General features: G+C 40.4%; 1 protein-coding gene across 1 annotated transcript; it reads right to left on the bottom strand.

Annotated features, from left to right (window-relative positions):
* Positions 1–240: 240 nt before the first annotated feature.
* Positions 241–24,374, bottom strand: GSDME (gasdermin E). The gene is made up of 10 exons (XM_068405435.1): positions 24,295–24,374; positions 22,554–22,784; positions 21,208–21,400; positions 11,217–11,388; positions 10,071–10,191; positions 5,444–5,632; positions 3,327–3,454; positions 3,025–3,211; positions 1,416–1,489; positions 241–613 (listed from the first exon to the last, which is right to left on the bottom strand). Exons 2-10 carry the CDS (start codon positions 22,762–22,764, stop codon positions 383–385), a joined length of 1,506 nt encoding a protein of 501 aa, XP_068261536.1. The 5' UTR covers positions 22,765–22,784; positions 24,295–24,374; the 3' UTR covers positions 241–382.
* Positions 24,375–25,052: the final 678 nt, after the last annotated feature.

The raw sequence follows: 25,052 nt of genomic DNA, 5'->3' as shown, positions 1-25,052 counted from the left end.
GCTTGTTTGCTTGCTTAGAAAAAGCAGTTTGTACTTTGCGGTTTTCTCCCACGCATATTAATGCAAGCATCAGGCTTCTACTGCTACGTTCCATTTCTGTTCCAGGCTCGCCTTTTTTTCTTCCTCCCCTCATCCCTTATTTATGCATTTTCCACTGCAGACAGACCTCGGTGAAGCTGCAGAGCGGCAGCACGCCTGATGGCCGTGCAGAGTGCTCACCCCAGGCATGCCGAGTCCACCCTGACCTCCATAACCCCCGGCTGGGCTGTGGTAAGTACTCAGCTGAGCCGCTCTACTGCAAGCTCAAGCACACCAACACTACGCTGCAGAGCTACAGAAGAAATAAGAGGTGAGAACAGTAACTGGATACTCAACAAAGCTCCTATACATTCCCACCTAAAGCATACAATCCATACAATGCAACATAAAGAACAAGTGGGAAGAATCTAGGTTCCTTCATAGTTACGGCTTTTACAGAAGACTCTGTCATTTCCAAATTAATGTTTGATGAAGCAAACAGCCTTTGCACGATGTCGAATCTTGCTCTGTCAGCGAGAGGAGCCACCGAAGGACTGCTCAGCACCACAGTGCCATCGGTTGAAGCAATGTTAGGCTGTATTTATGAGAGAGAGCAAAAGACAGGAGACATTCAAAAGGTTTTCCAAGCTGTGCTCTTCCTGCCAGAGCATAATTCAGTTCTTTCTTACAAAACCACCGGCGCTTACAAGGCGGCGGCAAAAGGGCAAGATTCCCTTTACTACGTGCCTTGACAAGGAACGACGGACTCATCCAGAACCAAAGCTCTATGCACCCTTTAAGGAGAAACATCTCTCCTACTGCGTCCTTTCCCCCACTCCAACTCCTCTCACTGCACATCACACTTAACTCTCACTCTTACTCTGAGAGAACAGTAGCACTGTATTTAAAGGTTTTTACTATTATTTTTGTTAGTGAGCTTAAAAAGCTTAAAAAAAAGCCCTGCCCCATTCCTTCAGCAGTTGCAATGAATGCCCTCAGAGTTTTGAAACTTCAGAGTTTGCCAAGGCCCAAGCACTGCTGCTATCAAAATGAAATTTCTGTTTCCCAAGGGCAAGTGACTGCTGTTACTGAGACTCTAAAATGGGCTTGTGGATTAGTAAATTAAAATTTGAGCTTAAGCTACAGTTTTCTTTTGCTCACAGCCCATGAGAACTCCCAAATACAGCCATGCTTTAGAAGTTAGGTACCTGCCAGCAGCAAATTGCCTGCATCGTTTGTTACTGTCAGACTCTGACCTTGCCTAAGCAATGCCTACAGCAGAAATGCGCACCGGAGCTTGACATCATCTTTATTGGGTGAGAAACACAATAAGGCAGAGCACAGTCATTACTGCTGCGGGGGCCCACACGCTACACAGTCACTTTTTGATTACTCACCAAACAACACAATGCCGGAACAACCTGAAGATCACAGCAGGCGCGCAGCAGGACAAGAGTGTAATCAGACAGCTCTGTGAAGGAAACATTAAGAGGCAAAGATCGTTTCCAGTGAACACTGCATGAGGCTGGCTGCTGGAAAGGGGACTTATCTTAACACTGAGCTCTGTTATGGGGTTCTCCTGCTGAGCAAAGATGGAAGACCTGCATTTTTGAGGCCCGTCTGCGGGTACAGCACCTCATGAAATGGACACTGGAGACCAAAGTGATTCAATGCTGAGGACAGTTTTTGCAAGTGCTCTGCTGGATGTTTGGAAGAGGCTGATCCAGCCCTTTCCTGCCTGCTTCCCAGAGTGCAGAATAAAATGGGAGAGGCAATGGGTACAAGCCCCACACTGACTATACCTGCCCTTGAAAAAAAGGCAGCTCGTAGGAAAGGGAATTTCCTTCCCATCATTCTCATCTCCTCCCCAGGTATCTCCCCCAGTGTTTCACTCTGAGTCTGCAGGCTGGATGAATGATTTAGGCCTTGAATAGAACAAGAACCTCTGCTCTCAAAATCTGTATGAGATGCTGACTTCAGCAAAAACATAATTTGAGAGGAATGACACCGCTGAGACTGCCTTGGGGCTGGGAGATGGACTAAATTATCCCTGTGGTGCCCTTCAACTCTGTAATTCCAGGCTGTAATTCCTAATAGAAGCAACGGGCACAAGCCAGCTTTTGATTCTTGATCCAGCTGCATTTACGCCTGGACATTGGCAGTAGACATTATGTCCAAAGCCAGGTGATAATGCAACACAGTCAGTTAACGGCACCCTGCTGTTAATAGCATCTGACAAGTGTTACCACATCAGCAGGTTTCTGTTTTCTAGTTCTTTTTTGTCTCTGCAAATGAATTAAGCTTTCCTACCTGGGTACTGTGCATATATGGATGCACACTGACATTTTCCTGCACAGCACCGCATCTAACTAACACCACACTGTACTCCCCTTCGTTATCTTAATGTCAGGAAATTCTTCATATACAAGAGAAAGGAGAAAAAGACAGGAAGGAGTCTGTCTTGGACTTCGCAGGTAGCTTTTAATTAACACTGTGCTGCCAACTAGATTGTGAGCATGGCATTTGTTTGACATTTATGTTTAATCTCCTTTTTCAGCAGCTGCAAAACAATCCTCTAATTGCAGTGTCTCTATGTTAAATTCATTTTTTGCTAAATATAGTTTGCACCTCAACAATGAATGCTGTTACACTGAAGACAACACCTAATTTGTAATTCTCAGCATTTAGGCAGGAACAACTCTGGTATGCAGTAAGAACAGAACTTAGCTTGCCAAACTGGAAATGTCCACACTGAGCAGAAAGTAGAGCTGACCAATCTTGGGCAAGTGTGTATTTTGCAACCAAAAATCTGTCAGTGATTGAGGGCTGAATTTAATTCACAGCCAGGAATGCTAAGCGTGGTATACAAAACCACAAAAAGGAACAGCACAAATCATGTTCGCTCAGATCACCAACTGTTCAAAAAGAGCCATAAACACTTTAACACAGAGGGAGCTTCTAAAAGGAAAATTAAAATAAGAACTCTTCTCTTCATTCACAACATACCAGAGAGAGCACTGATGAGGAGGTGAGCAGCTGAGAAGAGTTCTTCATCCTGAGGCTGATATTTCTGCACCCACAGCTCACTCTGTAAACTGCACCCTAAAAGCTGCAACAAGTCAACGAGGTCTCCTTGTTGTGCAGGTTTTAACTCGTTCAGATCTGGCTGGTCTCCTGTGCAGATATCATCTAACTGGCAGCAAAAGAGTAAGTAAACTTCTTGAAAAGATAAAAGTTCAAGCAAAAGAAAATGCTAGCTCTATCCTGAAATAACTTTTAGGAAGCAAGCAAAAGTTTCTTCATCTTACCACGTCCTCTAGGGCAGCTACCATTTCTTCATGGAGCAAGAGTTCACAAAGGGTTTTATATAAAGCTCTTTGCTTGTCTTCTGGCAGCTTCACAAAGGGCTGGAACTGAGTCTTCAACCGTGACAGATCTTTCCCAAGAAAGCAGTAAAAAGTAAAACTAAGTATTTCTACACAAACACCAGTAAAAACAGTTAACATTTTTGCTATGTGTTTCATAAGTTCATTTATGATCACATCTTGACGTACTGATTTCCATCAGCACAAGTTACAATGCAAGGCTGGAACACATCTGATTATATTTCCCTAATGAGCCGATGAAGCATCGATGAAAATTCTAAGAAAGAACAGCTACCAAGGATCGACATTCGGTGTTCAATATTTTTAATATTTTACAAGTCGGTATTTTAATGTTAACTGAACTAACCATATATTAAGTTTCTCACTTGAAAGTTCATCTCCAGAGAATGTTTGTTTATAAGGCAGAATGAAGAGTTCTGCTCACAACCTTCCTTCTTAATCCATAAATTAACAGGAATTACGAAGTCAATGGTATAAGTCCACACGCAGAATTAAAAGTTCCTACTGCAATGCTAAATTGTTCTTGTCCTCATATTTCATCAGGTGCATCAAAGAATTATACCCCTTCATCCCTGACCTAAAAACACTTATTACAAAAATTAGGACAAAAATCTCTTCTTGATTGAAACACTGAAACCATTACAGTACATACAACAGAAGCACAAGAGAGTTCACTGCACTTCTTTCTCCACAATTCAACTATGACACTAAACCAAAATGTTTTATGATGTCAAATTACCACTTCGCTAAAAGAAAATAAGTTTTCAAGTCAATAATGCCAACTGGAAGGCTGGAATGTGTTTTTCCACATTCTAAAAATATGGGTATCCAAGCGTTCTTAACCTTGTTTCAAAGAAATTTCCCTTCGTGTCAGTCCAGTCAAGAAACACACTCTCTCTAAAGATGCCTTTTAGATCTAAAAATTACTTCATTGGAAAAAAAAAAAAGCCCAGCCACAGGCAAATATTTTTTGTACCTGATGCAATCATAGGACTGTCTATACAAATAACAGAGGAGGAAACCTACTTTAAATTTAGTAGTAACAAATTTTTTTTAGTTTTTTTCCAAGAGATAGTTCAGGTTAATTAATTAAAAGAAACCTCCAAGCCTTTTAAGCAAGAAAGTCACATAGGTATGTCAAGCTAAAACAAAAAACAAAACAGTGGCATACCATTCTTTCACAAATAAAGTGTTTTTTAAACACACAGGGAGACACAGTTACTCCTTGCAAACAAGTCTACACTGGAGAATGACAGAATTTATTTCATGGCAACAAATATCTATTTTGGTCACAGTTAGTCTATTGAACAGCCGTGAACAAAGGGCAAAATTTAGAGATAACAAAGTGATGTTCATCATTAGAACACGCTGTAAGAACTCTACCAAGAACTGATGAAAAGTAAAGTGTGTTCTAAGGCCTTGATTCATTTTCTCCTTTTTCATTCCTCTGGTGACAATCCTGCCCTTTCCTTCCCCATCCCTACAATAAATAAGTTGTGCCTGGCTCATTACACCAACTTGCAAACTTCCATTTAAATTACATTTTAATTTCACCAGCCTTAGCTGATACTGAAGATTTCTATAAAGCTTCTCAGAAAATAATGAGGCTAATTGAAGGAGGGGAGATGTGTTTGTAATTTTGGGGACTTAAAATGACCTTTAACTGAGAAGCTTTACTGAGAGTATTTTCCAAATCATGAAAAAATACTTTCAGTGATCCTTTCTGAAGGAAAGCATAAATCATCACTAATCTTATGCAGCTTACCTGGAATGTAACAGAACTGGCATAAAAACCTAATTTTGTAAAATCGTATTTATGACAAAGGGATTCAGGATGTTCCTAGGGAACAGTTCACTGCATATACCAATTGCAGAAGTACATTTTTCTATTCTCTCAGTGCATTCCCCTAAGAGTTCCTGATAAGGGCTATTAAAATGAACTAACATAATTTCTTATGTACTATTGGACCAGATTATTTCCTCCTATCATGTTTCTTAACTGACTGTAATGCAATCATGTAAAGCATTTCTGGTAATACCTTGTTTCAATACACTTAAAGAAGCATCACCGGGAATGAGGGTTTTGGCTCCAGAGTACATCTCATTATCAACAGCATCTGGCTGATACAGAAATGAAGTATCTCTGAATAGTGCTGAGTGGGGGTAAGTTGAGCCTTCTGCGCTTTCTTTTTCAAAACCTCCTTGCTGTTCATCTAGCAGACAGAATTCTGCAATCAGAAATTCAATTAAAAAAAAATTAATCAAATACACAAGCAATTACTGCATGAGATGCTTGCTTATATTATCTAGTGTTCTCGCATGCGATTTCTCCATGCCTCATCTCCATGCCTCATCTCCTCTAGATGGGAGGAATGCCAACGGTTGCCATGTATGTGAATTACTGAGCATTACTGCAGCCCTGATGTTTGGTATAGCGTGCACAGACAAAGGTCCTGTGGTGCAGCTACCAACTACAAAATGTGACACCAGCTCCTGTGAATTAAAGTAATGGAGACAGCAAATAACATGAAAACATCTCACCGACACTGCAAACCTGAATGCTGCATACAAGAGATGCAGGTCTGAATTCTTCACATTTTCTACCAATTAAGAGCTGTGCTGTAATATGGGCTCTACAGGATCCACTCATGATGGTGACACACCAAAGCACTTTCTGAGATTCGTAAGAACTCTGAGAGTCCCTCACAGAGCTTCTTCTGGTCATGGCACTGATAGACTCCTCTTTCTGAGCCAAGCCACAGGTCCATCCTCAAGTTCTCCAGATGAGTAGAAAACAGGCGTCTTTTCAAAGTCTCTAATGGATTTCACCCAGCCATGTTCACTAACAGAATCACTCTGCAATATATATCATTTCTTTGCAATAACTCCATGGAGAAAATAACACACCCTGGCTGGATTACCCTTTCTGCCTCATCTTCATGACACGCACTGGCCTACCTCACCCAAACAGGACTGTAGGCTTCCTGCTGCCCCAATCCCCCAACTCGATGAAGCTAAGGGACTCCTGGAAGGTACGCAGGGAGCCTTTGTAAGAGTTACGCTGAGAAATCTGGAATATCAAGTTCTGTGCTCATGTGTGCCCCACAGATGCAGAATATAATCAAAGCCCTATGTATATTTTGATCATCTTTTATTGGCTCCATTGCAAGATTTGAAACTGTAGCCCTGGCACTCTGCAGCAGGTCTGAGGAGAACGCAGGCAGGCTAGAAAGAGGAACTCAATTTTAAAGTGATACTTGACAGCAAAGGGAAAAAAAATGTAACTTATCAAGCACAGTGCTCACATGTACCAGGCACAAAACCTAAATATAACCTTCCTGCAGTTGTAAGAGTCTGTCTCACCAAATTAAGGACATTCAAAGCAGATGAGAAAGCACGAAGAGCACTCCATCAGCAGAAAGCTTTTTCAAAGGGAAAGCAAAGAGATCTCTGCCACAGAGAAAGACAACAGACCTTCATGCCTGCATAACCCTTCACAGAGAAGAGCAAGCTATAGAGGAGCACAAAGCGATTAACACTAATTAAAGAACTTCCCAAAGCAACAAGACTCCAGACAGCAGCTAAGGCACCGTAAGGCCAACACGCTCATGTTACTTTCTCTGATAATAACAAGGCTTTCACACGAACCCTGATGGAGGAAGACAGTGCTAATAAACTACCTGCCTTCCTAAGGCAGAATGATGCTAATAAGGGAAATCAACACACAACATCATGTGAAAAGTTTTAAGAGATACAGACCCTGCTGTTAAATCTTGTAATAGGACTTGATTTGGAAGAAAATACAGGACTCAAAGTTTTATATTAATAGGACTGTTAATTAATTTTGTATCATCTCATTAATTTTGTCATACTCTCTTAAAAAAAAAGAAGGGAAAATAAGTGAATGAAAGAATATACACAATACTCTGATATTTCTCTATTGAATTCTATTACATTCATCAATGACAAACCTCCAATAGTGCAGTTGCATCTTGTTATTCAGAAACATTAACAAAAACAGAAGAAAATCAGATATGTTCAACAAAAACAATCGAAGGCAAAGAGACTCCTTTGCATGGAGAAGCTGAAAAGATTAGGACTGTTTAATTTACAGACATTTAAGAGGAAGCAAGTCACACATATATAGCAATGAACAGAACAAAGCAAATCAACTGGGTGCTACTATACCTCTTGTTTTGTAAAGCAAGAACAAGAGGACTTGCAGTGAAACTTCAGAGACACAAAACTGCAAAGCCTTTAACAGGATCAGCTTTTACACATAGTGGAAAATTAGCCTGTAGAAATCAAACAGAATGATTACAGGAAAACATTATGGTAAAGGGATTAGAAAAGGATTTGACCTTTTTTCCTTTCTTTTTTTTTTTTATTTATTTATAAAAATGTCCAAGCATGTGCAGTCACATTAGCCAGAACATTTTAAAGAAAGTTTATATACCATTCTTCCTTATAGAATAACTCAAGCACTATCAGTGGCAAAGAAAAAGAAACAACAAAAAAAAAAATCCATTTACATGCACCTTATTCCATAATTATCAGTGAAGAGAATCCCATTATGTTGCACCTGCTACTGGTCACTTTCAGTGTCACATGAAAGGACTACATTAGTCTCTGGATTTAACTTCAAAGGTTATTTTTATTTCCATAAACAGACACTGATCACTGCTCAGACATTAAGAAGTTGAAGGTTAGGCTCCACCATACTTACTCTTGCTGGCAAATCCCTAATTTTATTGTTAGTTCCTCCACTTTACCTTCTCAATGACAGTCAGACAAGGGAAGACAGCACAAATTAAAGGAAAGAGGCAAGATACAGGCTGTTTGAGACAAAACATGAAACAAGCTGTGCTGAAGCTTAAAAGACAAAATTACATATTAAAAAAAAGCGGAAAAAGAAGCAGAAGTGGAAAAAGAGCAGAGAAATACAGATCATTAACAAGACCCATGTATTATCAGCTAACAGAACATAGGAATTTTCATCTAGAAATCATGTAAGTAGGCTATCAGCTATACACCTATGTAATCAGACAGCCTTAATTGCACCTGATTGCTCTGAATTACAGTTCTATTATGACCATGAAGTCAATACCCTCTGCTATATCTGTGTTCAGTCTATGTCAGAGCAATTATTCCACATTTCAGAAATTTTACGATATCAGGTTACATGATATTTCCTTGTATTTCTGAACCTACAGACTTCCTTAATAACAGAAGTCAGTTGAAGGAGAATGATGGAGAGTATCTTCTGCATTTTTTATCCAAATAAAGTGCATCCTGGATTCAAATCTCAACTGCACTTCAATTATTTCTTCAACGTATCTCCTGTTTCTCTCCACATCAGTCCTTTCCAACTTCCAGCCCTACACAGTTCATCTGACTTTCTTCCTTCTTGCATAACATCCCCTGAAACCACCTTTCGGTCAGGGAGTTTAATTGAGGATAGACAAGAAAGAAAAACCCAAATGATTCTGCAGAGCAGAGTTACTACTCGCCCCCAAAGCCAATTTCAACGTTTTTTTTAACTTGACACCTGAAAGTATTTGACCTGAAATAAGTAACGCATAACCAGAAAACATGACAAGGACATTTCTGCAACCATTCTGAGTACAATCTGTATATGAAAGTGTAAAATAGACAGAAAAGTTTAAATTCTAGTCCTATACTTTATGAATAATTCTTTTCTTGGCGTGACTGTTGTCCAAACATTCCTGGTTGACCGTCAATTTATATTCAGTTCACTCTCCCTGCCAATAGGTGAAGGCAACAGCACGGGCTGAGGGCCAGCTAGCTAGGAGCAAAACTGCCGAAAAAGACCTGGACAACAAATCCGAGAGGATCAGCAGCGTGACCTTGCAGCTACTGAAGTCTGCTGCATACCAGGCTATACTGGCAGGAGTGTAGCAGGCAGATCAATGAAAGTGATTTTTCAATTTGGGAGACTGCATTCAGAATGCTGTGTCCAGTTCTGGACTCCCCAGTACAAGACAGACATTCACATACTGGAGCAATCTAACAAACAGCCACCAAGATCACTGAGGGCTGGAGAATATCATGTACGAGAAGAGGCTGAAAGACTGGGTTTGTCCAGCCTGGAGAAAATACTGCTAATGGAGAACCTTATTGCCATCTACACCTACCCAATGGAAGCATGAAGAGAAGACAGAGCCAGACTCTTCGGTATGATGATAGGACAAAAGGCAAGAGACATAAATTAAAGAAAGGGAAATTCTCATTAGATATTAAGGAAAAAAAAAGTTCACCATGATCGGTGGTCAAATATGAGAACAGGCTGCCCAGAGGGGTGATGGAATCTCTGTCTCTGGAGATATCAAACCTTGAATAGACAAGGATACAAGCAATCTGATCTAACTCTGAACTTAGATCAAACTTCAAAAGTTGGCCCTGCCTTGAGTTGACCTGTGGTCCCCTGAAACCTAAGGTATACTGAGTTTATGATTTATCCAAACAAGTCAAAAAGCATCACTAAATCAGAAGAACAGCATTTCACAGCAAAAGTAACTACCAAAGCAGTGGAGACCATACAAAGCCATCACCTTCATACACAAGGAAATGCAAAAATCACTGCCCAACAAGACAGCTCTGTCCACAGTTGAACTGCATGACACAGAAAATGAGCTTTATACTTACCAAACTGGCCACTGTGCTTTATAAACAGTTCAATTACACCATAGGCAATGGCGGTTGCAGGAGGAATTTCAAGGATCACACTAGAATCCTTCCTCATACTTCCATTTTCACTCACTGAAACCTAAAGGACAGATTTATTCACAATTTATCTGATTCAGCTATTGTGTAGCTTAAACACAGAATTAATTAAGGGGAAAAAATACAGAGAAATAATGTGCTTTTATTCTTCATGATGTCTAACTAAAGCACATGTTCTATTTGACATCTATGAAAGGCATGAGATGAGCAGCGAGGTAGAAGCACAATGCCAAGAGCAGATCTCAAACTCTTAGCTACCCTGTCCTAGCACAAAAGTTGAGCTACAGGTGCAGCTTTTGCTCCACATGAAACACTCTGTCACCAGGAAACTGGCACCCACTTCAGTATTCTGCCCTGCCCTCTTCTATCCTGACAGCCCTTTTCCCCAGCTGGAGACTGGTACCATGAAGGTGACACTTGCACAGAAGGTTGTTGAACTGCAACTCCCAGATTTCTGCTACTGGAAACACCCTGTACACAGAAGTGATTCATCTGCAGCTTTTTAAAAAAAAACAAACAAACTTACAACTAACAAGCATGTGTTTTGACTTTGGTAATTTCTTCACAAGTCACAGGTAATCTTTCAGATATCCTCATAATGCAGTTAATCTCTATGCCCATGATCAAAAACAAATAGCTTCTCAATAAATATTAAAACTCAGTAGACACTGCAAACATTTCTGATGAATGAGTACTTGGCTTTTCAAATGGATCTGCTTCAGCAATCTTTTTGCTCTCCAACTTTCACTAAATTGTTATGTTTGTTTTATGTTCTGCTGTAGGCAGGATTCTACATAAAAAACAAATCACAATTTGATAGTATTGATGGAAACCACATTCCAGGCTCACACTACAAGACGGCATCTTTTCCCAGTGAGGCAACGTAAAAAAATAGTTTACCTTTCTGAAGTTTCACAACTAAGTAGTGCAGTGAGTTCTTGCAATTGGGACACTCAACATGTTAAAGCAGCACAAAAAATACTCTGAAATCTATTTGGAGAAATCATAATTTCTTCTCAGATAATCTGTAAATGTTCTATTCCTTGCAGATTTTTTAATAATTTTTACCTTTACTATTTTTGTACTGCATCCCATCACACCACTGATTTTTTCTTCTGTCTGCGTATGTTCAAATATTGTACACTTCTGAGTTGTTATTATCTTTTCTCTCAAGATGCACAGCACTTCACGTTTTCTTTCTATTACTTGTTGTAGTAAACTACTGTTTAGATTTATTGTTCTGAAAAAGAAAAGATGCCATTAACAACATAAACACTAGAATTGAGAAAGAACATTTTCTTAATTGCTTGAATAAACATTTATTGTAAAAATAACAATGGTCCTGTATGAGCAGTCTCCTCAAAATTACGATGTCCTCTTTTGTTATTTGGTAGCAGTAAATATCTCTATTCCACAGTAAGTCCCAACACACGTATTGAATTCTTGATTCCTTACTCTGAGCAAAACTGGCAGTTGTCTGGCTACTTTCTAAGCAAAAAAAAGCAAGGGAGAACTAAAGACAACTTTCAGCTTCCGGTGCAACATGACAACAACCAGCCAGGCTCGGGGACACTGGATTGAATCCTCTGCTACTGTGAACTCCTTCTGACATTAAGAGGGCCATGGCAGGGGACGTTGGCTAACCATTCTCTTCAGAGTGTCACGTTAGCACCATCAGTGTCAGTAAGGCATCGGGTCACATCCTGCAGTCTTTAATCAAAAGAATTATTTAAATCAAAAAAGTTACCAGGGAGTACAAACAAAAGACCTGTGCTCATGGTCCATGTTATGAACTCCCAGCAGCCTAGCACAGCACTACATACATTATGCATGCACATACAAAGTACCTGTAACAGTCTAAGACATAATAAGCACGTAATGTAATAGTACTATGCACACATCACAAAGCTCTGCTTAGAAAGAGTGAAGTTGCAGTCAAGCTACTGGAAGTCAGGAAACATACAGCAAGCAATCTTCCAGTCTGCTTAGCTTCTCCCTTTGTTATCAAACCCCACTTTTCCTTACGATAGTTCTCGGTTTTCTCTCTCTTACCTGACCGGATCAAGTCCCATTTTCTTCCCCCTTCTCCTTCATTTTGGCTTTGTCCCACAGACAGCCAGCTCACCCATCCCGCTTTGTGTGATTTCTCTGCCATCTTCTACCCTTAGATGCTACCAGCCATCCATGGCTCTCAGCCTTAGTCTCCCCTCCTTTTCACAGTTTATTGTCACCACTTTCCAGCCATCTGGCCAAACTCAGCCTCATTTATCTCCTTGCCACCATTCAGTCCTGTCACCCGCCTTTGTATGTCCTTCTATCTGCTGCAGGTGTGCCACCAGGTGCTTCCCAACAGGGGAGGTAACATGGGCTCCTTTGCACCCAAGTGCTGATGTCCAGACTCACCCTGGACTAGGACAGCTTGCGGTGACCACCATTAGGAATGCTGGCTTGGCGTCTGAAGGCCCACGTGCAGGCAAAGGAGTGCCCTGACACGCTGCTGCCAAATTGTGAGTCACCAGAATTTCTCCTTGAGGGATGAACAGCACACTAGGAGAGTGACGCCTCAATGCCAGTCCTCACAGCTTGCTATGGATCTGTTTCAGTGTTCACTTAAACCCTGACCTGCCTGAGTGGATCAGCCAAGTACTTAAAAGGGCTGAGCGAGAAAACATAGCAAAGATTTCATGGATTTGGGGATTGGAGAAGATTACTGAAAAAAACACCTGCTATAAACTCCTGTGCTATTCATCAGTATAACCTCACAATTTACAATTAATGGCTAGGACTGTCACAGTCAAAAGAAAAATTAACTGTGGGAGGGACATCAAATCTCTAGCCCATGCCTCCAACTTAACAAGTAACCCCTACTCCACAACACAATTCAGTGTCTGTTTAAATGCTGCTGGAGGTATTTTTAAAGTTAGGTTCTTCTTAGAATGAGCAGAAGAAAGTAAACTCCCAGAAACAATAAGAGAGGATTCTTTTCTCAGAAAAGATGACAAAATTCACTACCCTGTCTTCTGGGGTGTTAACAGACTTTCTGGTAACAGTTAAAGCAACTTCTTAACTGTATTAGATTGATTAAGATGTGTCCATTATATTATACTTTTGCAAAATACCCACTGGAGGTCCTCAGATGAGATGTCGTATATTCCATGAACAGATAACTCTAGCAAGACAGCTAGAAGATTAAAAGATTGCTATCCCTGGCTCAACTTATTCTATCTTTTCTCCTCCCATTTACTGTAAATAGCTATTCATGGGGCTAAATGGCAATTCCCTCAAAAACATGACAGAAAGACATGTCTGACTCCACTTTATTTAAATCGGGATATCTCCACTTTTAATTAAAAAGTTTTAGATTTATTAGATTCCGGAGTTTTGGATTTATGCAGTCTGTATAAGTCTGAAGTCAGCTTGATTCTTTATTAAATTAAAAATATCCTGAGGCATTTTTTGATCTTTGGAGAGTTACATGCTTATATGAAAGTTCAGTCAGTTGGAATGAACTGTCTGAAAACCTTAAAGTTGGTTGTTTAAACAAGGAAAAGAAAATTCCTCTGAAGCAATGCAGCAGCCACTAGAAAAGCCCCCCCCAAACATTCCTGAGATTATTAATATAACTTTTTTTCTTTTGGTGCAAAGCCATGTTTTATGCTTGGAATGCAATGAATCTTTGGATTAAGCAAAAATTGAAGAAATGTCAAGCAATCACAAACACCGTTGCTCTTAGAAGTGCCTGCCAAACCAGAGGTATTAGTTATCACAACAACAGACCATCAAGCCTACTACATACTTCACAACAATTATTTATGATTCTGAAGAGGTGTGCTAAGCACCTTGAAAATACAAATTAAAGCACTAAGAACTTACAATTTTAACATTTGACCTAAGAAGCCACAGGGGAAGAAATACAATGAAGAAGCACAGAAGCAATTTGTCATTTTGCTTTCATATGGTGCATTTTTTGCCTGCTTTAGAGGATGACAAACTCACCAAATATGCCCAAAAGCTAGAGCAAAAGAAACAAAACAATCAAAGGTAGAAAAATACAGATTAAATAGAGATTTGCTGTTTCTGAATGAATGTTAACGTAAGAAGCACACAGAATATTATTTAACTCTATATAAATGAATGACCAAAGTAACATAAGAGACCTTTTCTTCCATCTACTTCTACAGTATTCTGCCCGAGGTGGGACTGACTCAGATCCCCTCGTGCTCTAGGCTTTGAGGTTCAGGTGCAGAACTAACAGCAGTGGTAGAACAAAAGAGTCAGAAGACACAGGTAAACTTGCAACAAGGCACAGTGAAGAAATTTCTGAGGCAGCGTTGGATGAGCTGCCGTAGCACTGGAGGCTCCGCAGCAACACTAACACCGTAGGGGCACAGAGCTACCTGCTTCGGTCCCTGACGCAGCACTGCCGCAGGCACTCTGTCTCAGAACTAACGTGGGGTCCTCTGCACAGAGCTGCATCGTGTGGCAGAGACGCGGCCACTGCCTCAGCCCCAAAAATCGAGTGACTTCAGTGGGATGTGTTCAGCTGTAAAGCTGGCAGACAAGCTTTCCTCTTCCCACTAAGTTTAGTGAGCAAATCCCACCTGATTTGGAGCTTTAAAACACATACACTTACCAACAGCTACAAATACCTTTTCTTTTACGACAGCACAGCTAAATGCTCTCCTCTAGACTTCTGGCACTGACCTGTCTATCATAAAGCCCCTTAGACTATAGGGTGTGTCTGGGCACATCACAGGTTATCACTGGGGCGCAGCCTGTGGAAGGCAAAACATTCTGCTCTTCTCAGCGACTCAAACAGACCTTATGAGGCTGAGGGAGCTGGGTCTCTTTAGCTTGGAGGAGACTGAGGGGTGACCTCATTAATGTTTATAAATATGTAAAGGGCAAGTGTCATGAGGATGGAGCCAGGCTCTTCTCAGTGACATCCCTTGACAGGACAAGGGGCAATGGGTGCAAGCTGGAACACAGGAGGTTCCACATAAATATGAGGAAAAACTTCTTTACGGTGAGGGTGACTGAACACTGGAACAGGCTGCCCAGAGAGGTTGTGGAGTCTCCTTCTCTGGAGACATTCAAAACCCGCCTGGACGCGTTCCTGTGTGATATGGTCTAGGCAATCCTGCTCCGGCAGGGGGATTGGACTAGATGATCTTTCGAGGTCCCTTCCAGTCCCTAACATTCTGTGATTCTGTGAGACAACATGAGGTAAGCAAATACCCAGCTTATCTAAATTATCACTGAAAATAGCCATCAAGAGCAAAATGCAACAGAGTTAAAGTTTGACAATCAGAGCAGGGCTTAAAGTATTGCAGGGCAATGGCTGCTGAATCTATGAGTATATTTTTGCAAGAGCTGAACTCATTTGCTAGCATGACACTCTGAATATCAAGAAGATACCTGAATAACAAGAGATGGTTGAGTTAAACCCCTGAGAAAACATGCATGCAGGCACACAAACTGCATTGCATTTTTTTTATTTTACAGGTCATGTTTCAGGGCTTTTATTTCTGTTCTACAGCCATCACTCTTACCATCTCTTTCACCATCTATTGTACAGGAGCCCTCACTGATCTTGTGTGACCCTGTACTACATCACTGCACTCCTTCCCACCTTGAGAATCTGAGCTGAAGTACTCAAAAATAACACTATATAAAACACAGTGAGATGCTGGTTTGCTAAGTCCCATTATCAACACACAGGGTATGAGCCTGTATACATAAATCATTTAAAAGATAAGGATTATGGTTTTTTGTTTGATTGTTTGTTCTGCTTAAGTAACCTTCCTGAGGCCAATGATTTACTATGCTGGAAGCTCTATAGGTCAAACATGAACAGAGAATTTATTTGAGTTTTCATCTGACTCACTCCATATTTAATTGGATTAAACATTTCCACTGTCCTATAATGCAAAGGCTTCCTTCACTTTTATTCAGCTTTTTTTTCTTGCATGAGGAAAGCAGTAGAGAATAGAGAGGCACAAAGGCAATTTTCTGCAGACTGGAAGCAGAAAAGAAGGGAGAAAGGCAGAAACTAACAGAAAGCAAGAGAAAACAGACAACACCTTGCAACAGAGCAGGCTCTCACAGTTAAAGGAGAGGGCAGGAGCCTGCTCTAAACCCCACAGCTGACACCAAGGGTCTTTCCTTCAGGTGCAGAATCTCTGACTGGACTGTCCACAAAGGAGGGGGCTAGGACCGTTTTTCCATCAAATCTTCTCAGTAACCCACCCCACAAATCCTCAAAGCAAGGTGCTTGCCACTTTACTATGAATACCAAAAAGACTGGTTACTGCTGTGAGTACTCTCCATTCTCACATTGAAGTCAGCACTGTTGACTGCCTGCACAAATTTTCACCAGTCCAAACTACCCACGAGTGAAAAATCTTTTCAGTCCTGCACTGGGTAACGTCACCTCAACACACCTCCTCTCCCAGCTGCAGAGACATGGGTGGCCCACTCTCACAGTCTCGCCCAAATGCAACTTCTTCCATAACATCCACATGACTAACTTCAAAACACCTCCCATTGCTCAGCCAGAATTCCTCACCTTGTTCAGTCCTCTCCACTTCACTGCGCAACAGCCTGATGGCTTCCATACAAGTGCTGCTTGCTGCACAGTGAGAGCCTTCACCCAGCTTTGTTCCTTCTCTAATAAGAGACCTCTAGATGAGTGCCACGGAGTAATATCCACCAGACCTCACTCTGCCACCTTCCACCAAACATGAACACATAAAATTTCTTTTGTTAATCCGTTTCACATATAACATCTCTGACCTACTTCTTACAGTCACACTGGAACATGGTATCTGTTATAGTCAGCTTATTGATAGCATTTCACAATTTTCCCTACAGAATAACCTGAGAATTACGTCACAGAACATCTTCCCCAAGAATGCCAAAGACTTTTGAGAGTGCAAGTGACAGATAGTTCCTCTGTTTTCTATTTGGCACCCTCTGTATTTTTTAAAGTCACAGACACACACACAGTTGATTTTATCCAGTCCTGCCTCATAACATTCTGTGACTTCATATCAGCCATGTAGCACCTTCTGTAGAAAACTGAATGGTTTCCTCATCATACACGTAAATGCTCAAGGAGTTTTAAAGAATAAATAACAAAATGGACTGAATTTCCACTGTACTATGATTAGGAATAGGCACCAATTTTTGTCTCAGTGTGGACAATAATTGAATCTATGAAAGTGCATATTAAAGTGCAATTTGCACTAGCATAACAATATCTTTCAATCATGCCAGAGAATACTACTACTAACACCCTGTTTTTTTTTTTAATATGCTAACCATAGAGACAGGAATCATTCACAGGAAATAATGGAAGTGTGACAGGCAAACCCTTCTGCAGCTGATGTGGACTGACTGACTGCTGCCACATGGTCCTGTTTCTTTCTCTCTGCTGTCACTGTCCTCTCAGAACTTCTAGTTCAATCACCTAAGACAACTTAGTGAAATGGTAAAAACAAACAAGTGAATTCGTTAATCCATGAGAACTACATATATTATAACCTCCTCATAATCCTTTTCACTGGAGAGGAGAATACAGAACAGTTGAGGTTGGAAGGGCATCTGGTCCAATCCCCCTGCTCAAGCAGGGCCACCTAGAGCAGGCTACCCAGGATCATGTCTCCAAGGAGAGAGACTCCACAACCTCTCTGGGCAACCTGTGCCAGTCCTCTGTCACCCTCACAGTTGAAAAGAGTTTCCTGATGTTCAGACAGAGCATCCTGTGTTTCAGTTTGTGCCCGTTGCCTCCTGTTCTGTCACTGGGCACCACTGAAAAGCCTGGCTCCATCCTCTTTGCATCTGTCCTTCAGGTATTTACATACACTAATAAGATCCCCCCTGAGCCTTCTCTTCTCCAGGCTGAGCAGTCCCATCTCTCTCAGCCTTTCCTCAAATGTGAGGTGCTCCAGTTGCTTCATCATCATCGTGGCCTTTCACTGGACTCTCTCCAGTATGTCCATCTCTCCCTCGTACTGGGGAGCCCAGAGCTGGACACAGTACTCCAGGTGTGGCCTCATCAGTGCTGAGCAGAGGTAAAGGATCACCTCCCCCCATCTGCTGGCACACTCCTCCTCATGTAGTCCAGGATACCACTGGCCGCCTTCGCAGCAAGGGCACACTGCTGGCTCATGTCCAACTTGGTGTCCACCAGGACCCCCAGGTCCTTTTCTGCAACGCTGCTTTCCAGCTGGTCAGCCCACAGCTTGTACTGGTGCCTGGGGTTGTCCCATGTGCAGAACTCTGCATTTCCCTTTTTTGAACTGCATGAGGTTCCCACCAGCCCAGCCTGTCAAAGTCCCTCTGGATGGCAGCAAGACCACCTGAGTGTATCAGCCACCCTTCCCAGTTCTGTGTCATCAGCAGACTTGCTGAGGGTACACTCATCAACCCCATTACCCAGATGACTAATGAAGATGTTAAACAGGACTGGACCCAGTATTGTCCCCTGGGGTACACCATTAGTCACTGGCCTCCAACTAGATTTTGTACCACTGATCAATACCCTCTTGGTCCAGCCATTCAGCCAGTTTTCAATCCACCTCACTGCCTGCTCATCCAGCCCATACTTCATCAGCTTCTCTACGAGGATCTTACTGCAAACAGTATTGAAAGCCTTAAAGAAGATGGAATATACTCTTAAATCCACAGTAATCTCACTGAGTTAAAGGCATAGGACTCAGGTTAACCTAAAATCAGTATGTTACCGTACTCTGAATTAGCAAGCACAATGTAATACAAAAAGCAAGAATAATGTACCATAAAATATGCTGAGTTTACATACCTCAAAGTACCATTTAACTTTATTTTTATATTGCATATTATGTTAATGTGTGTTCTGTATTTAAAATGTCATTGCTTCTGCAAATCGGGAAGGATCTCATCCCATATCCTGCAGCTGTCATCCCTTTTCACAAAAGGATTCCTATGCAGCATCTGGAATCTAATTAAAAGATCAGTAGGATTCTCCTTCAGGTTCACATAAGAAGTGACAGGAAACAGATTTGCTGCCACTCAGCGCTTCCAGCTTGCTGAACCTTGAAGACTCACATGACTTAGTTTAGAAACCATATCAGCTTTGACTTTTTTAAAGAGTTTTCTGGTATTTATCTGCAACTTTGACTCAAATAGGCTATATATGTAGAAATAATAAATGAAACAATAATTGATCAAACAAGCACAAGCAATGTATGTCATTAGATGAAATCAAGGAACACTTAGCTGACTCACATCTCACAAGGACTGACGGGTAAACATCCTCTGAGTACCATAATGCTTTGCATCCAAAAATCACTACCTTCTACGCACCAGTACTCCTGAATGCTGAATTCCACACCATGCTCCATGAATGAGATGAAAGCTAGAAGCTTGGACACAATCCATCATAAATCATAGAATATTTATGAATGAGTAACTGGAATTTCATTTGTAAGGCACTACAACAACTTCCAGTGAGCCTCAGTGCTGAAGAAAAAAAAAAAAATTATGCTATCCTCATCATTTGCAGTGACCTCGCAGAAGCCAGACTGACCAGATATCAATTACATACTTTGCATCATAAGCCTTAATAAGCTACGAACATCTTTTCTATGAACTAAGAACTATCTCCTTGTATAAAGGGGCACACACATTAACCTCATTTAAAGTCATATTCAGATCAGCGTAGAGCTACTGATTTTCCACACTCAAAAGAAGATAATATATTCATAAGTATTTAGTCACATTCAGGATTATAACCCCAAGATGTGCTGAAGTAAATTTGATTTGCTATGGGAGGACTATCTGTTTGAACTGAGTAGGTAACTTACTGCAGAAAACTAAGTAAACGCCTACTGATCTAAAGAAAAGTTACTCTAGTTTGGTTTTCTATAGGACTCTATCTAGCATTAGAAACAAGATTCTAAATCTTGACTGACACTACTTTTCTGATACTAGATGCATGCTAATTTTACAGGCCTGGCACACACATTTACCCCTGTATTTTCTGCTTTAAACAATGCATTTGGTACATAGATATCAAGGTGCCTGATTAGAACAAGTTTTTTGACTTATGAATGCTCACAATAAAAACAACAGCAGGCACTTGTTCCTGTGAAAATGGAGAATTGATTATTTCTAGAACATCAGTATATCTAAAGAAAATTTACAGTGCTTCCAACAACTATTGTACCAATAACAAAAACCTATCACCTTTATCTTCAGAGCATCAGCAAAGGCTATTAAAATGTATTTCACCACCTCCTACAGCTCTAGGGTACAACGCTGTCACAGACGAACCACCCTCATCTCCCATGAGTCAGGACCTGCAACACAGAGTAGATCCCTGACTTGCCCACTGTTTGCCAAGTAGGCTTTGGTCCATGACTGTCTTATTGCAAGATTAAATCAATCCAATTGCAGAGCAGGATAGGAAGCGCTGCGTATCTTGTAAAATTAAGGTTACAGTTTGGAAAAATCTTGTTTTTTCCCCTCGGTTATGACAGTGGAGAACAGTGAGCACCAGCTCTATAAACAACATTTTGTTCAACCAGTAGAACATGCATTGACCACGCTTGCTCACCTTTACTATTCCTTCAACTTCAAATAATCCAATTTTCTAGCACAGTCGCTCACACAGACACACAAAATTATAAAGCCTGCTTACAAGAATATTGGTAGTTCTGAATTCAGTTTCCATAGTATTTGCCCCAGTAACAGAGAGAAACCAATCATTTTTTTTTCCAGATTGTTACCGCAGCACAAGCCCCAAAGAAGGGAGGATTTGGCTTTTGTTCCACGTAGTAATTCATGCAAACACATAAGATGAAATTGCAGAGATGTTTTAAAAATTAAAGGGAAAGATTTCGACTTTCAGAAACTGGAAATTTTCATTTTGGTATAAATGATTTATTACCTGAAAGTGAAAGCTTACAATAAAAGTAACTCTCAAACTACAACAACACTACAGAATCAATTGTTCAGCGATTGCAGCTGGCCCAAGTCTTTTCACCTCATTACAATGCCCACATTAAAAACATACCTGTCCTTGACGTCTTTCATAAGCTGCTGCAAGTCAATCTCCTGCTTCCTCAGGTTTCCAAATGAGGACTGGTGTTCCACATAGCCCTTCCCTCCAGCTCCCAGGCTGATCTTTCCAAACGAAGTTTCAATACTTCCTTGAACAGAATCTTCAAACTTCCCCGTATATTTTGCAAAGTCAGACTCCACAATTACTAGGAAAGCAATAAAAGTAATTTCTACCTGTAAAGAGAAGTGCTGAAATGGTCTTGAAGTGATTGGAAAAACAGAAACTTACAGAAAATATCACAAATTAGTGAAGGGAAGGAACAGTACTGAGCATGTAAATAACAAAATTTACAGCTCTGCAGCTCTTACTTCTTCTTCCTCAATATTTTCATCATTTTTGCTCTGCTATCTTATATATTTTGCCATTTTAGGAAAACATAAGGTGATTGAAATGCTGAGCTCAAGTGCTATGGAAGATTTATAAAGAATGATTGAAACCTCTTTCAGCTACAAAGAAAAAATACAGAGCAGACCTGCTTGTACAATAGGGTTAATATTTTGCCATTATCTTGACATATCTTATTATAGGCCTGTCCCAAAGCTGACTGAAAACCAACAGAAGCATCTAACTGGCTTAAAACAACTCGTAATCTTACACATCTATAAACCAAAGAACTCATGCAGAAACAGCTAATCTTCCAAGCCAGCTACAGTTAAAGCCTAAACTTAGGGACTTATCTATTTTCCTGTATGGAATTGTGACGTGCCCAGAAATATGGGATTCCGGATCATTAATCCTAAAACCTGGTTAGGACTGCTGCAGCTGGATGAAGAAAGAAGTACAAGGGTCAACCATTTTTAACAGTCTGTGCAAGAAGAAAGCAAGCACTGGTAAAACTTGCTTGGCCTTGCTGGTGCAAGCATTCCCTGGGCTACTATCACCTACAGGACACTGTTTATCCAGTGCTTTTTGACCTGGAGCACAGTATGGTTTCATGCTACTATCGCATACTGGAATCTCCCAAAAAAATTCTAGGGGAGCTCCTATGACTGCAGACAGCACTGTTATTAAACAGTAGGACTATACGGCTTGACAACCTTCAGCACTCAATTTCAGTAGTCTATCTAGGCAAAACATTTTTATTTAAAAAAAACCCAACATTTATTACTACTGGTTTTAGTTAAATGAGCAGTCAAGTAAGAAAAGATCCAGTCATCTCACTTCCACGGACAGAGGATAGTTCAGAGTGTTCCTCTGAAAGGAGCCATCTAGTAACACGACTGAGAATAACAACAAAAGAGATCAGGCTTTTCATTCTTTTTATCTGCAATAATAGCGCTCCACGAGTATGGCTTTACCTGGCTTTATCGGTTTGTCTTCAGTAAGCACATCACTCAAGGTGACTGTCAAGAAATGATACTTGGGCTTCTGCCAGCACCAGAATTTCTTCCTCTTCGTAACTAAGCTCAGAAGCTGCAGCTTGTCTGAAGCGTTCAAGTGGGAGACAGGGATCAAGTCACCTCCGCCGTCAGTTTCTTTCACAAAATTCTTTGTTGCTTTTGCAAACATGTTGGGGAATCAATTAAAGCCTAAAAGAATACATCTGTTTTTCAACAACTACAGCTGGAGAGCATAAATATTTACTTTGTCACTTTAAGCAGCTCTTCATCATATTGGTATTAATGCAGGAACAGTTAGTGTTTTCACCCCACCTTCTCCACCCTGAGCTAGGAATCATGATAGTTTAAACCACTTATCCCAAAGTAAAAACATTCTCATGGTAACAGACTAAAGAATTTTAGTTAAAATTTTAAATAAGCAACAGTGAACAAGCAAAGAACAATGCACTGCAAACACAATATGCAAGGCTTAAACATTACAACAGTAACACATGAAATTTATGCTCATGCAGATAATGAAGAAAGAAAATCAATGTGTGAGAAAATAAATACTCCAGCCTACAGCTGAAAAGTTCCTTCAAGGAATGCTCACAGGTAATTAATCTGTTAGGGAGGAAAAAAAACTTTACACAGCTTACCTGAAGTTCTCAGAAAAAGCATCTACTAACGAGCACCCCACAGAGACCAGCTGGGATGACGGGAGCACTAATGCAATGGCAGAGGATTTCTGCCTCCACACAGAATCCTTCTTTTATTACCTAACATAAAATGATCTTACTCTATATAAGGTAACTGGGTATTATTCACACAAGTTATCTTGATCTTTTTAATAGTGAGTAAACACATGCAGGGATAATAAAAATTATTCTATAAAAAGCAACAAGTATTTGTGCTGGCATCTTTCTGACTAAATTTTTTTTCTGAACTATGCCCCTGGAAAGTCCCAATTAATTTTTTTCTTTCTGAACCTTTTTACCTTCTATGTTTTCCAATTTTCTATTTCCCATTAGCATAGCTACAGCTAAATTGAACATATGGTATTTGCAACTGTTATTCATATCTGCTGAACAGCTACATACATTATCTTATTCTAGCTTTTAAATATCTTAAATTAAAAAATATTGGCATCTCTTATTGTGTAAGGTTTCCTTTATCCCAAGCAATGCATTTTGCTATATTTACAGGGAACTTTTTCAAAAAGGGAAACTGGCTAAACTCACAGGAGAAATGGTAAAAATGACCATTCACAAGTCCTAAACACACAATTCTAATAAACTAATTTTTGATCTTTTTAAAAAATCTAATATTTTTTAGTTCTTCAACTCTGTGTTACTTGATCTAATGACATTTCCAGAATTAAATCAGTTTTTTAAAACTGACAGCATTCCTTTGAATCCCCCAGCTGACACTGACTGGAAAGTTCAACTAAGAGCATAAGATGTCTTAGCTGGGTATCCACACGTTCATGGCTAATTACCTGTCTCGCTCTGCAGAGATGTTAGATTTGTCATTTACAAATACTGGCCAGAGTAAGTTAGAACAGACTTCAAACAAAAACTGATATTGCAGTGGGCACTAGGATTATCAAGAAAAAATGGAAAACTGAATAAAGATGTTAGTGCTTGGATCACAGGCGCCATGTTTTAGTATCAGCTGGAGAACAGAGGAAAAAAAGGCCTTTTTGCAGAAGGGAACTTACCTTTCCATTAGCTTTTCCCAAATCCCATTTCAGATAATATTTCACACGGTGTTTAACAATTCATGTTGAGGTATCTACCTTCTCATGAAACCCCAATGGCCTACTCTTAGCTCTCTATGTAGGCAAGTAAAGGGTGCTTCCCCACAACACCTGCATGGAAAAGATTTGAACAATGTCAAAGTCACGTAACATTTCACTGAATGATCTTCTGTGACTTTCATTGTAATTGTGGCTGCAACAAACCCAGCAGCACAGCTCCAGCTATATGCACTGGGAGTATTTCCACTGACTTTCTTGTTCTCTGGCCTTTTCCTAAACTCTGATCTGAGACTGATTTTTTGCATTCTTAAATTTCTTCTCCTTAGTTTCCCCAGTTTTAATCTCAATGAGAACACTTTAACAGAATAAGCAATGCAGCTCTACTGCAGCAGAAAAAAAACAAACAAACAAACAAACCCCCAAACAGCACAAAAAAATAGTTTTCTTTTTCCCTGGGACTCCTTTTGCATGACTCCGTATTTCACAGCCAACCAGATGACCGATTTGTAGTGGAGGGGAACATCAAGAAAATTCTCATTCCCTGCAGTAGCTGCTCTTCCCCAGCATAACCTTTGTCAAACATTTCTGTGCTTTACACGACTGTTCACTCATTCTGATCCCATTCCTACACAATCAACTCACATAGGCATAGTCTCTGAAAAGAAAAAGGCCCACCAATTTCTGAGGAGTTTACGGTAAGACAAATTGCAAAAACCAGT

Source organism: Nyctibius grandis, chromosome 7, assembly GCF_013368605.1.
Source record: "Nyctibius grandis isolate bNycGra1 chromosome 7, bNycGra1.pri, whole genome shotgun sequence".
In the NCBI taxonomy this organism is placed as follows: Eukaryota; Metazoa; Chordata; class Aves; order Nyctibiiformes; family Nyctibiidae; genus Nyctibius; species Nyctibius grandis.
The sequence above is the reverse complement of the archived record's forward strand: the minus strand, read 5'-3'. Positions and strand labels throughout refer to the sequence as shown.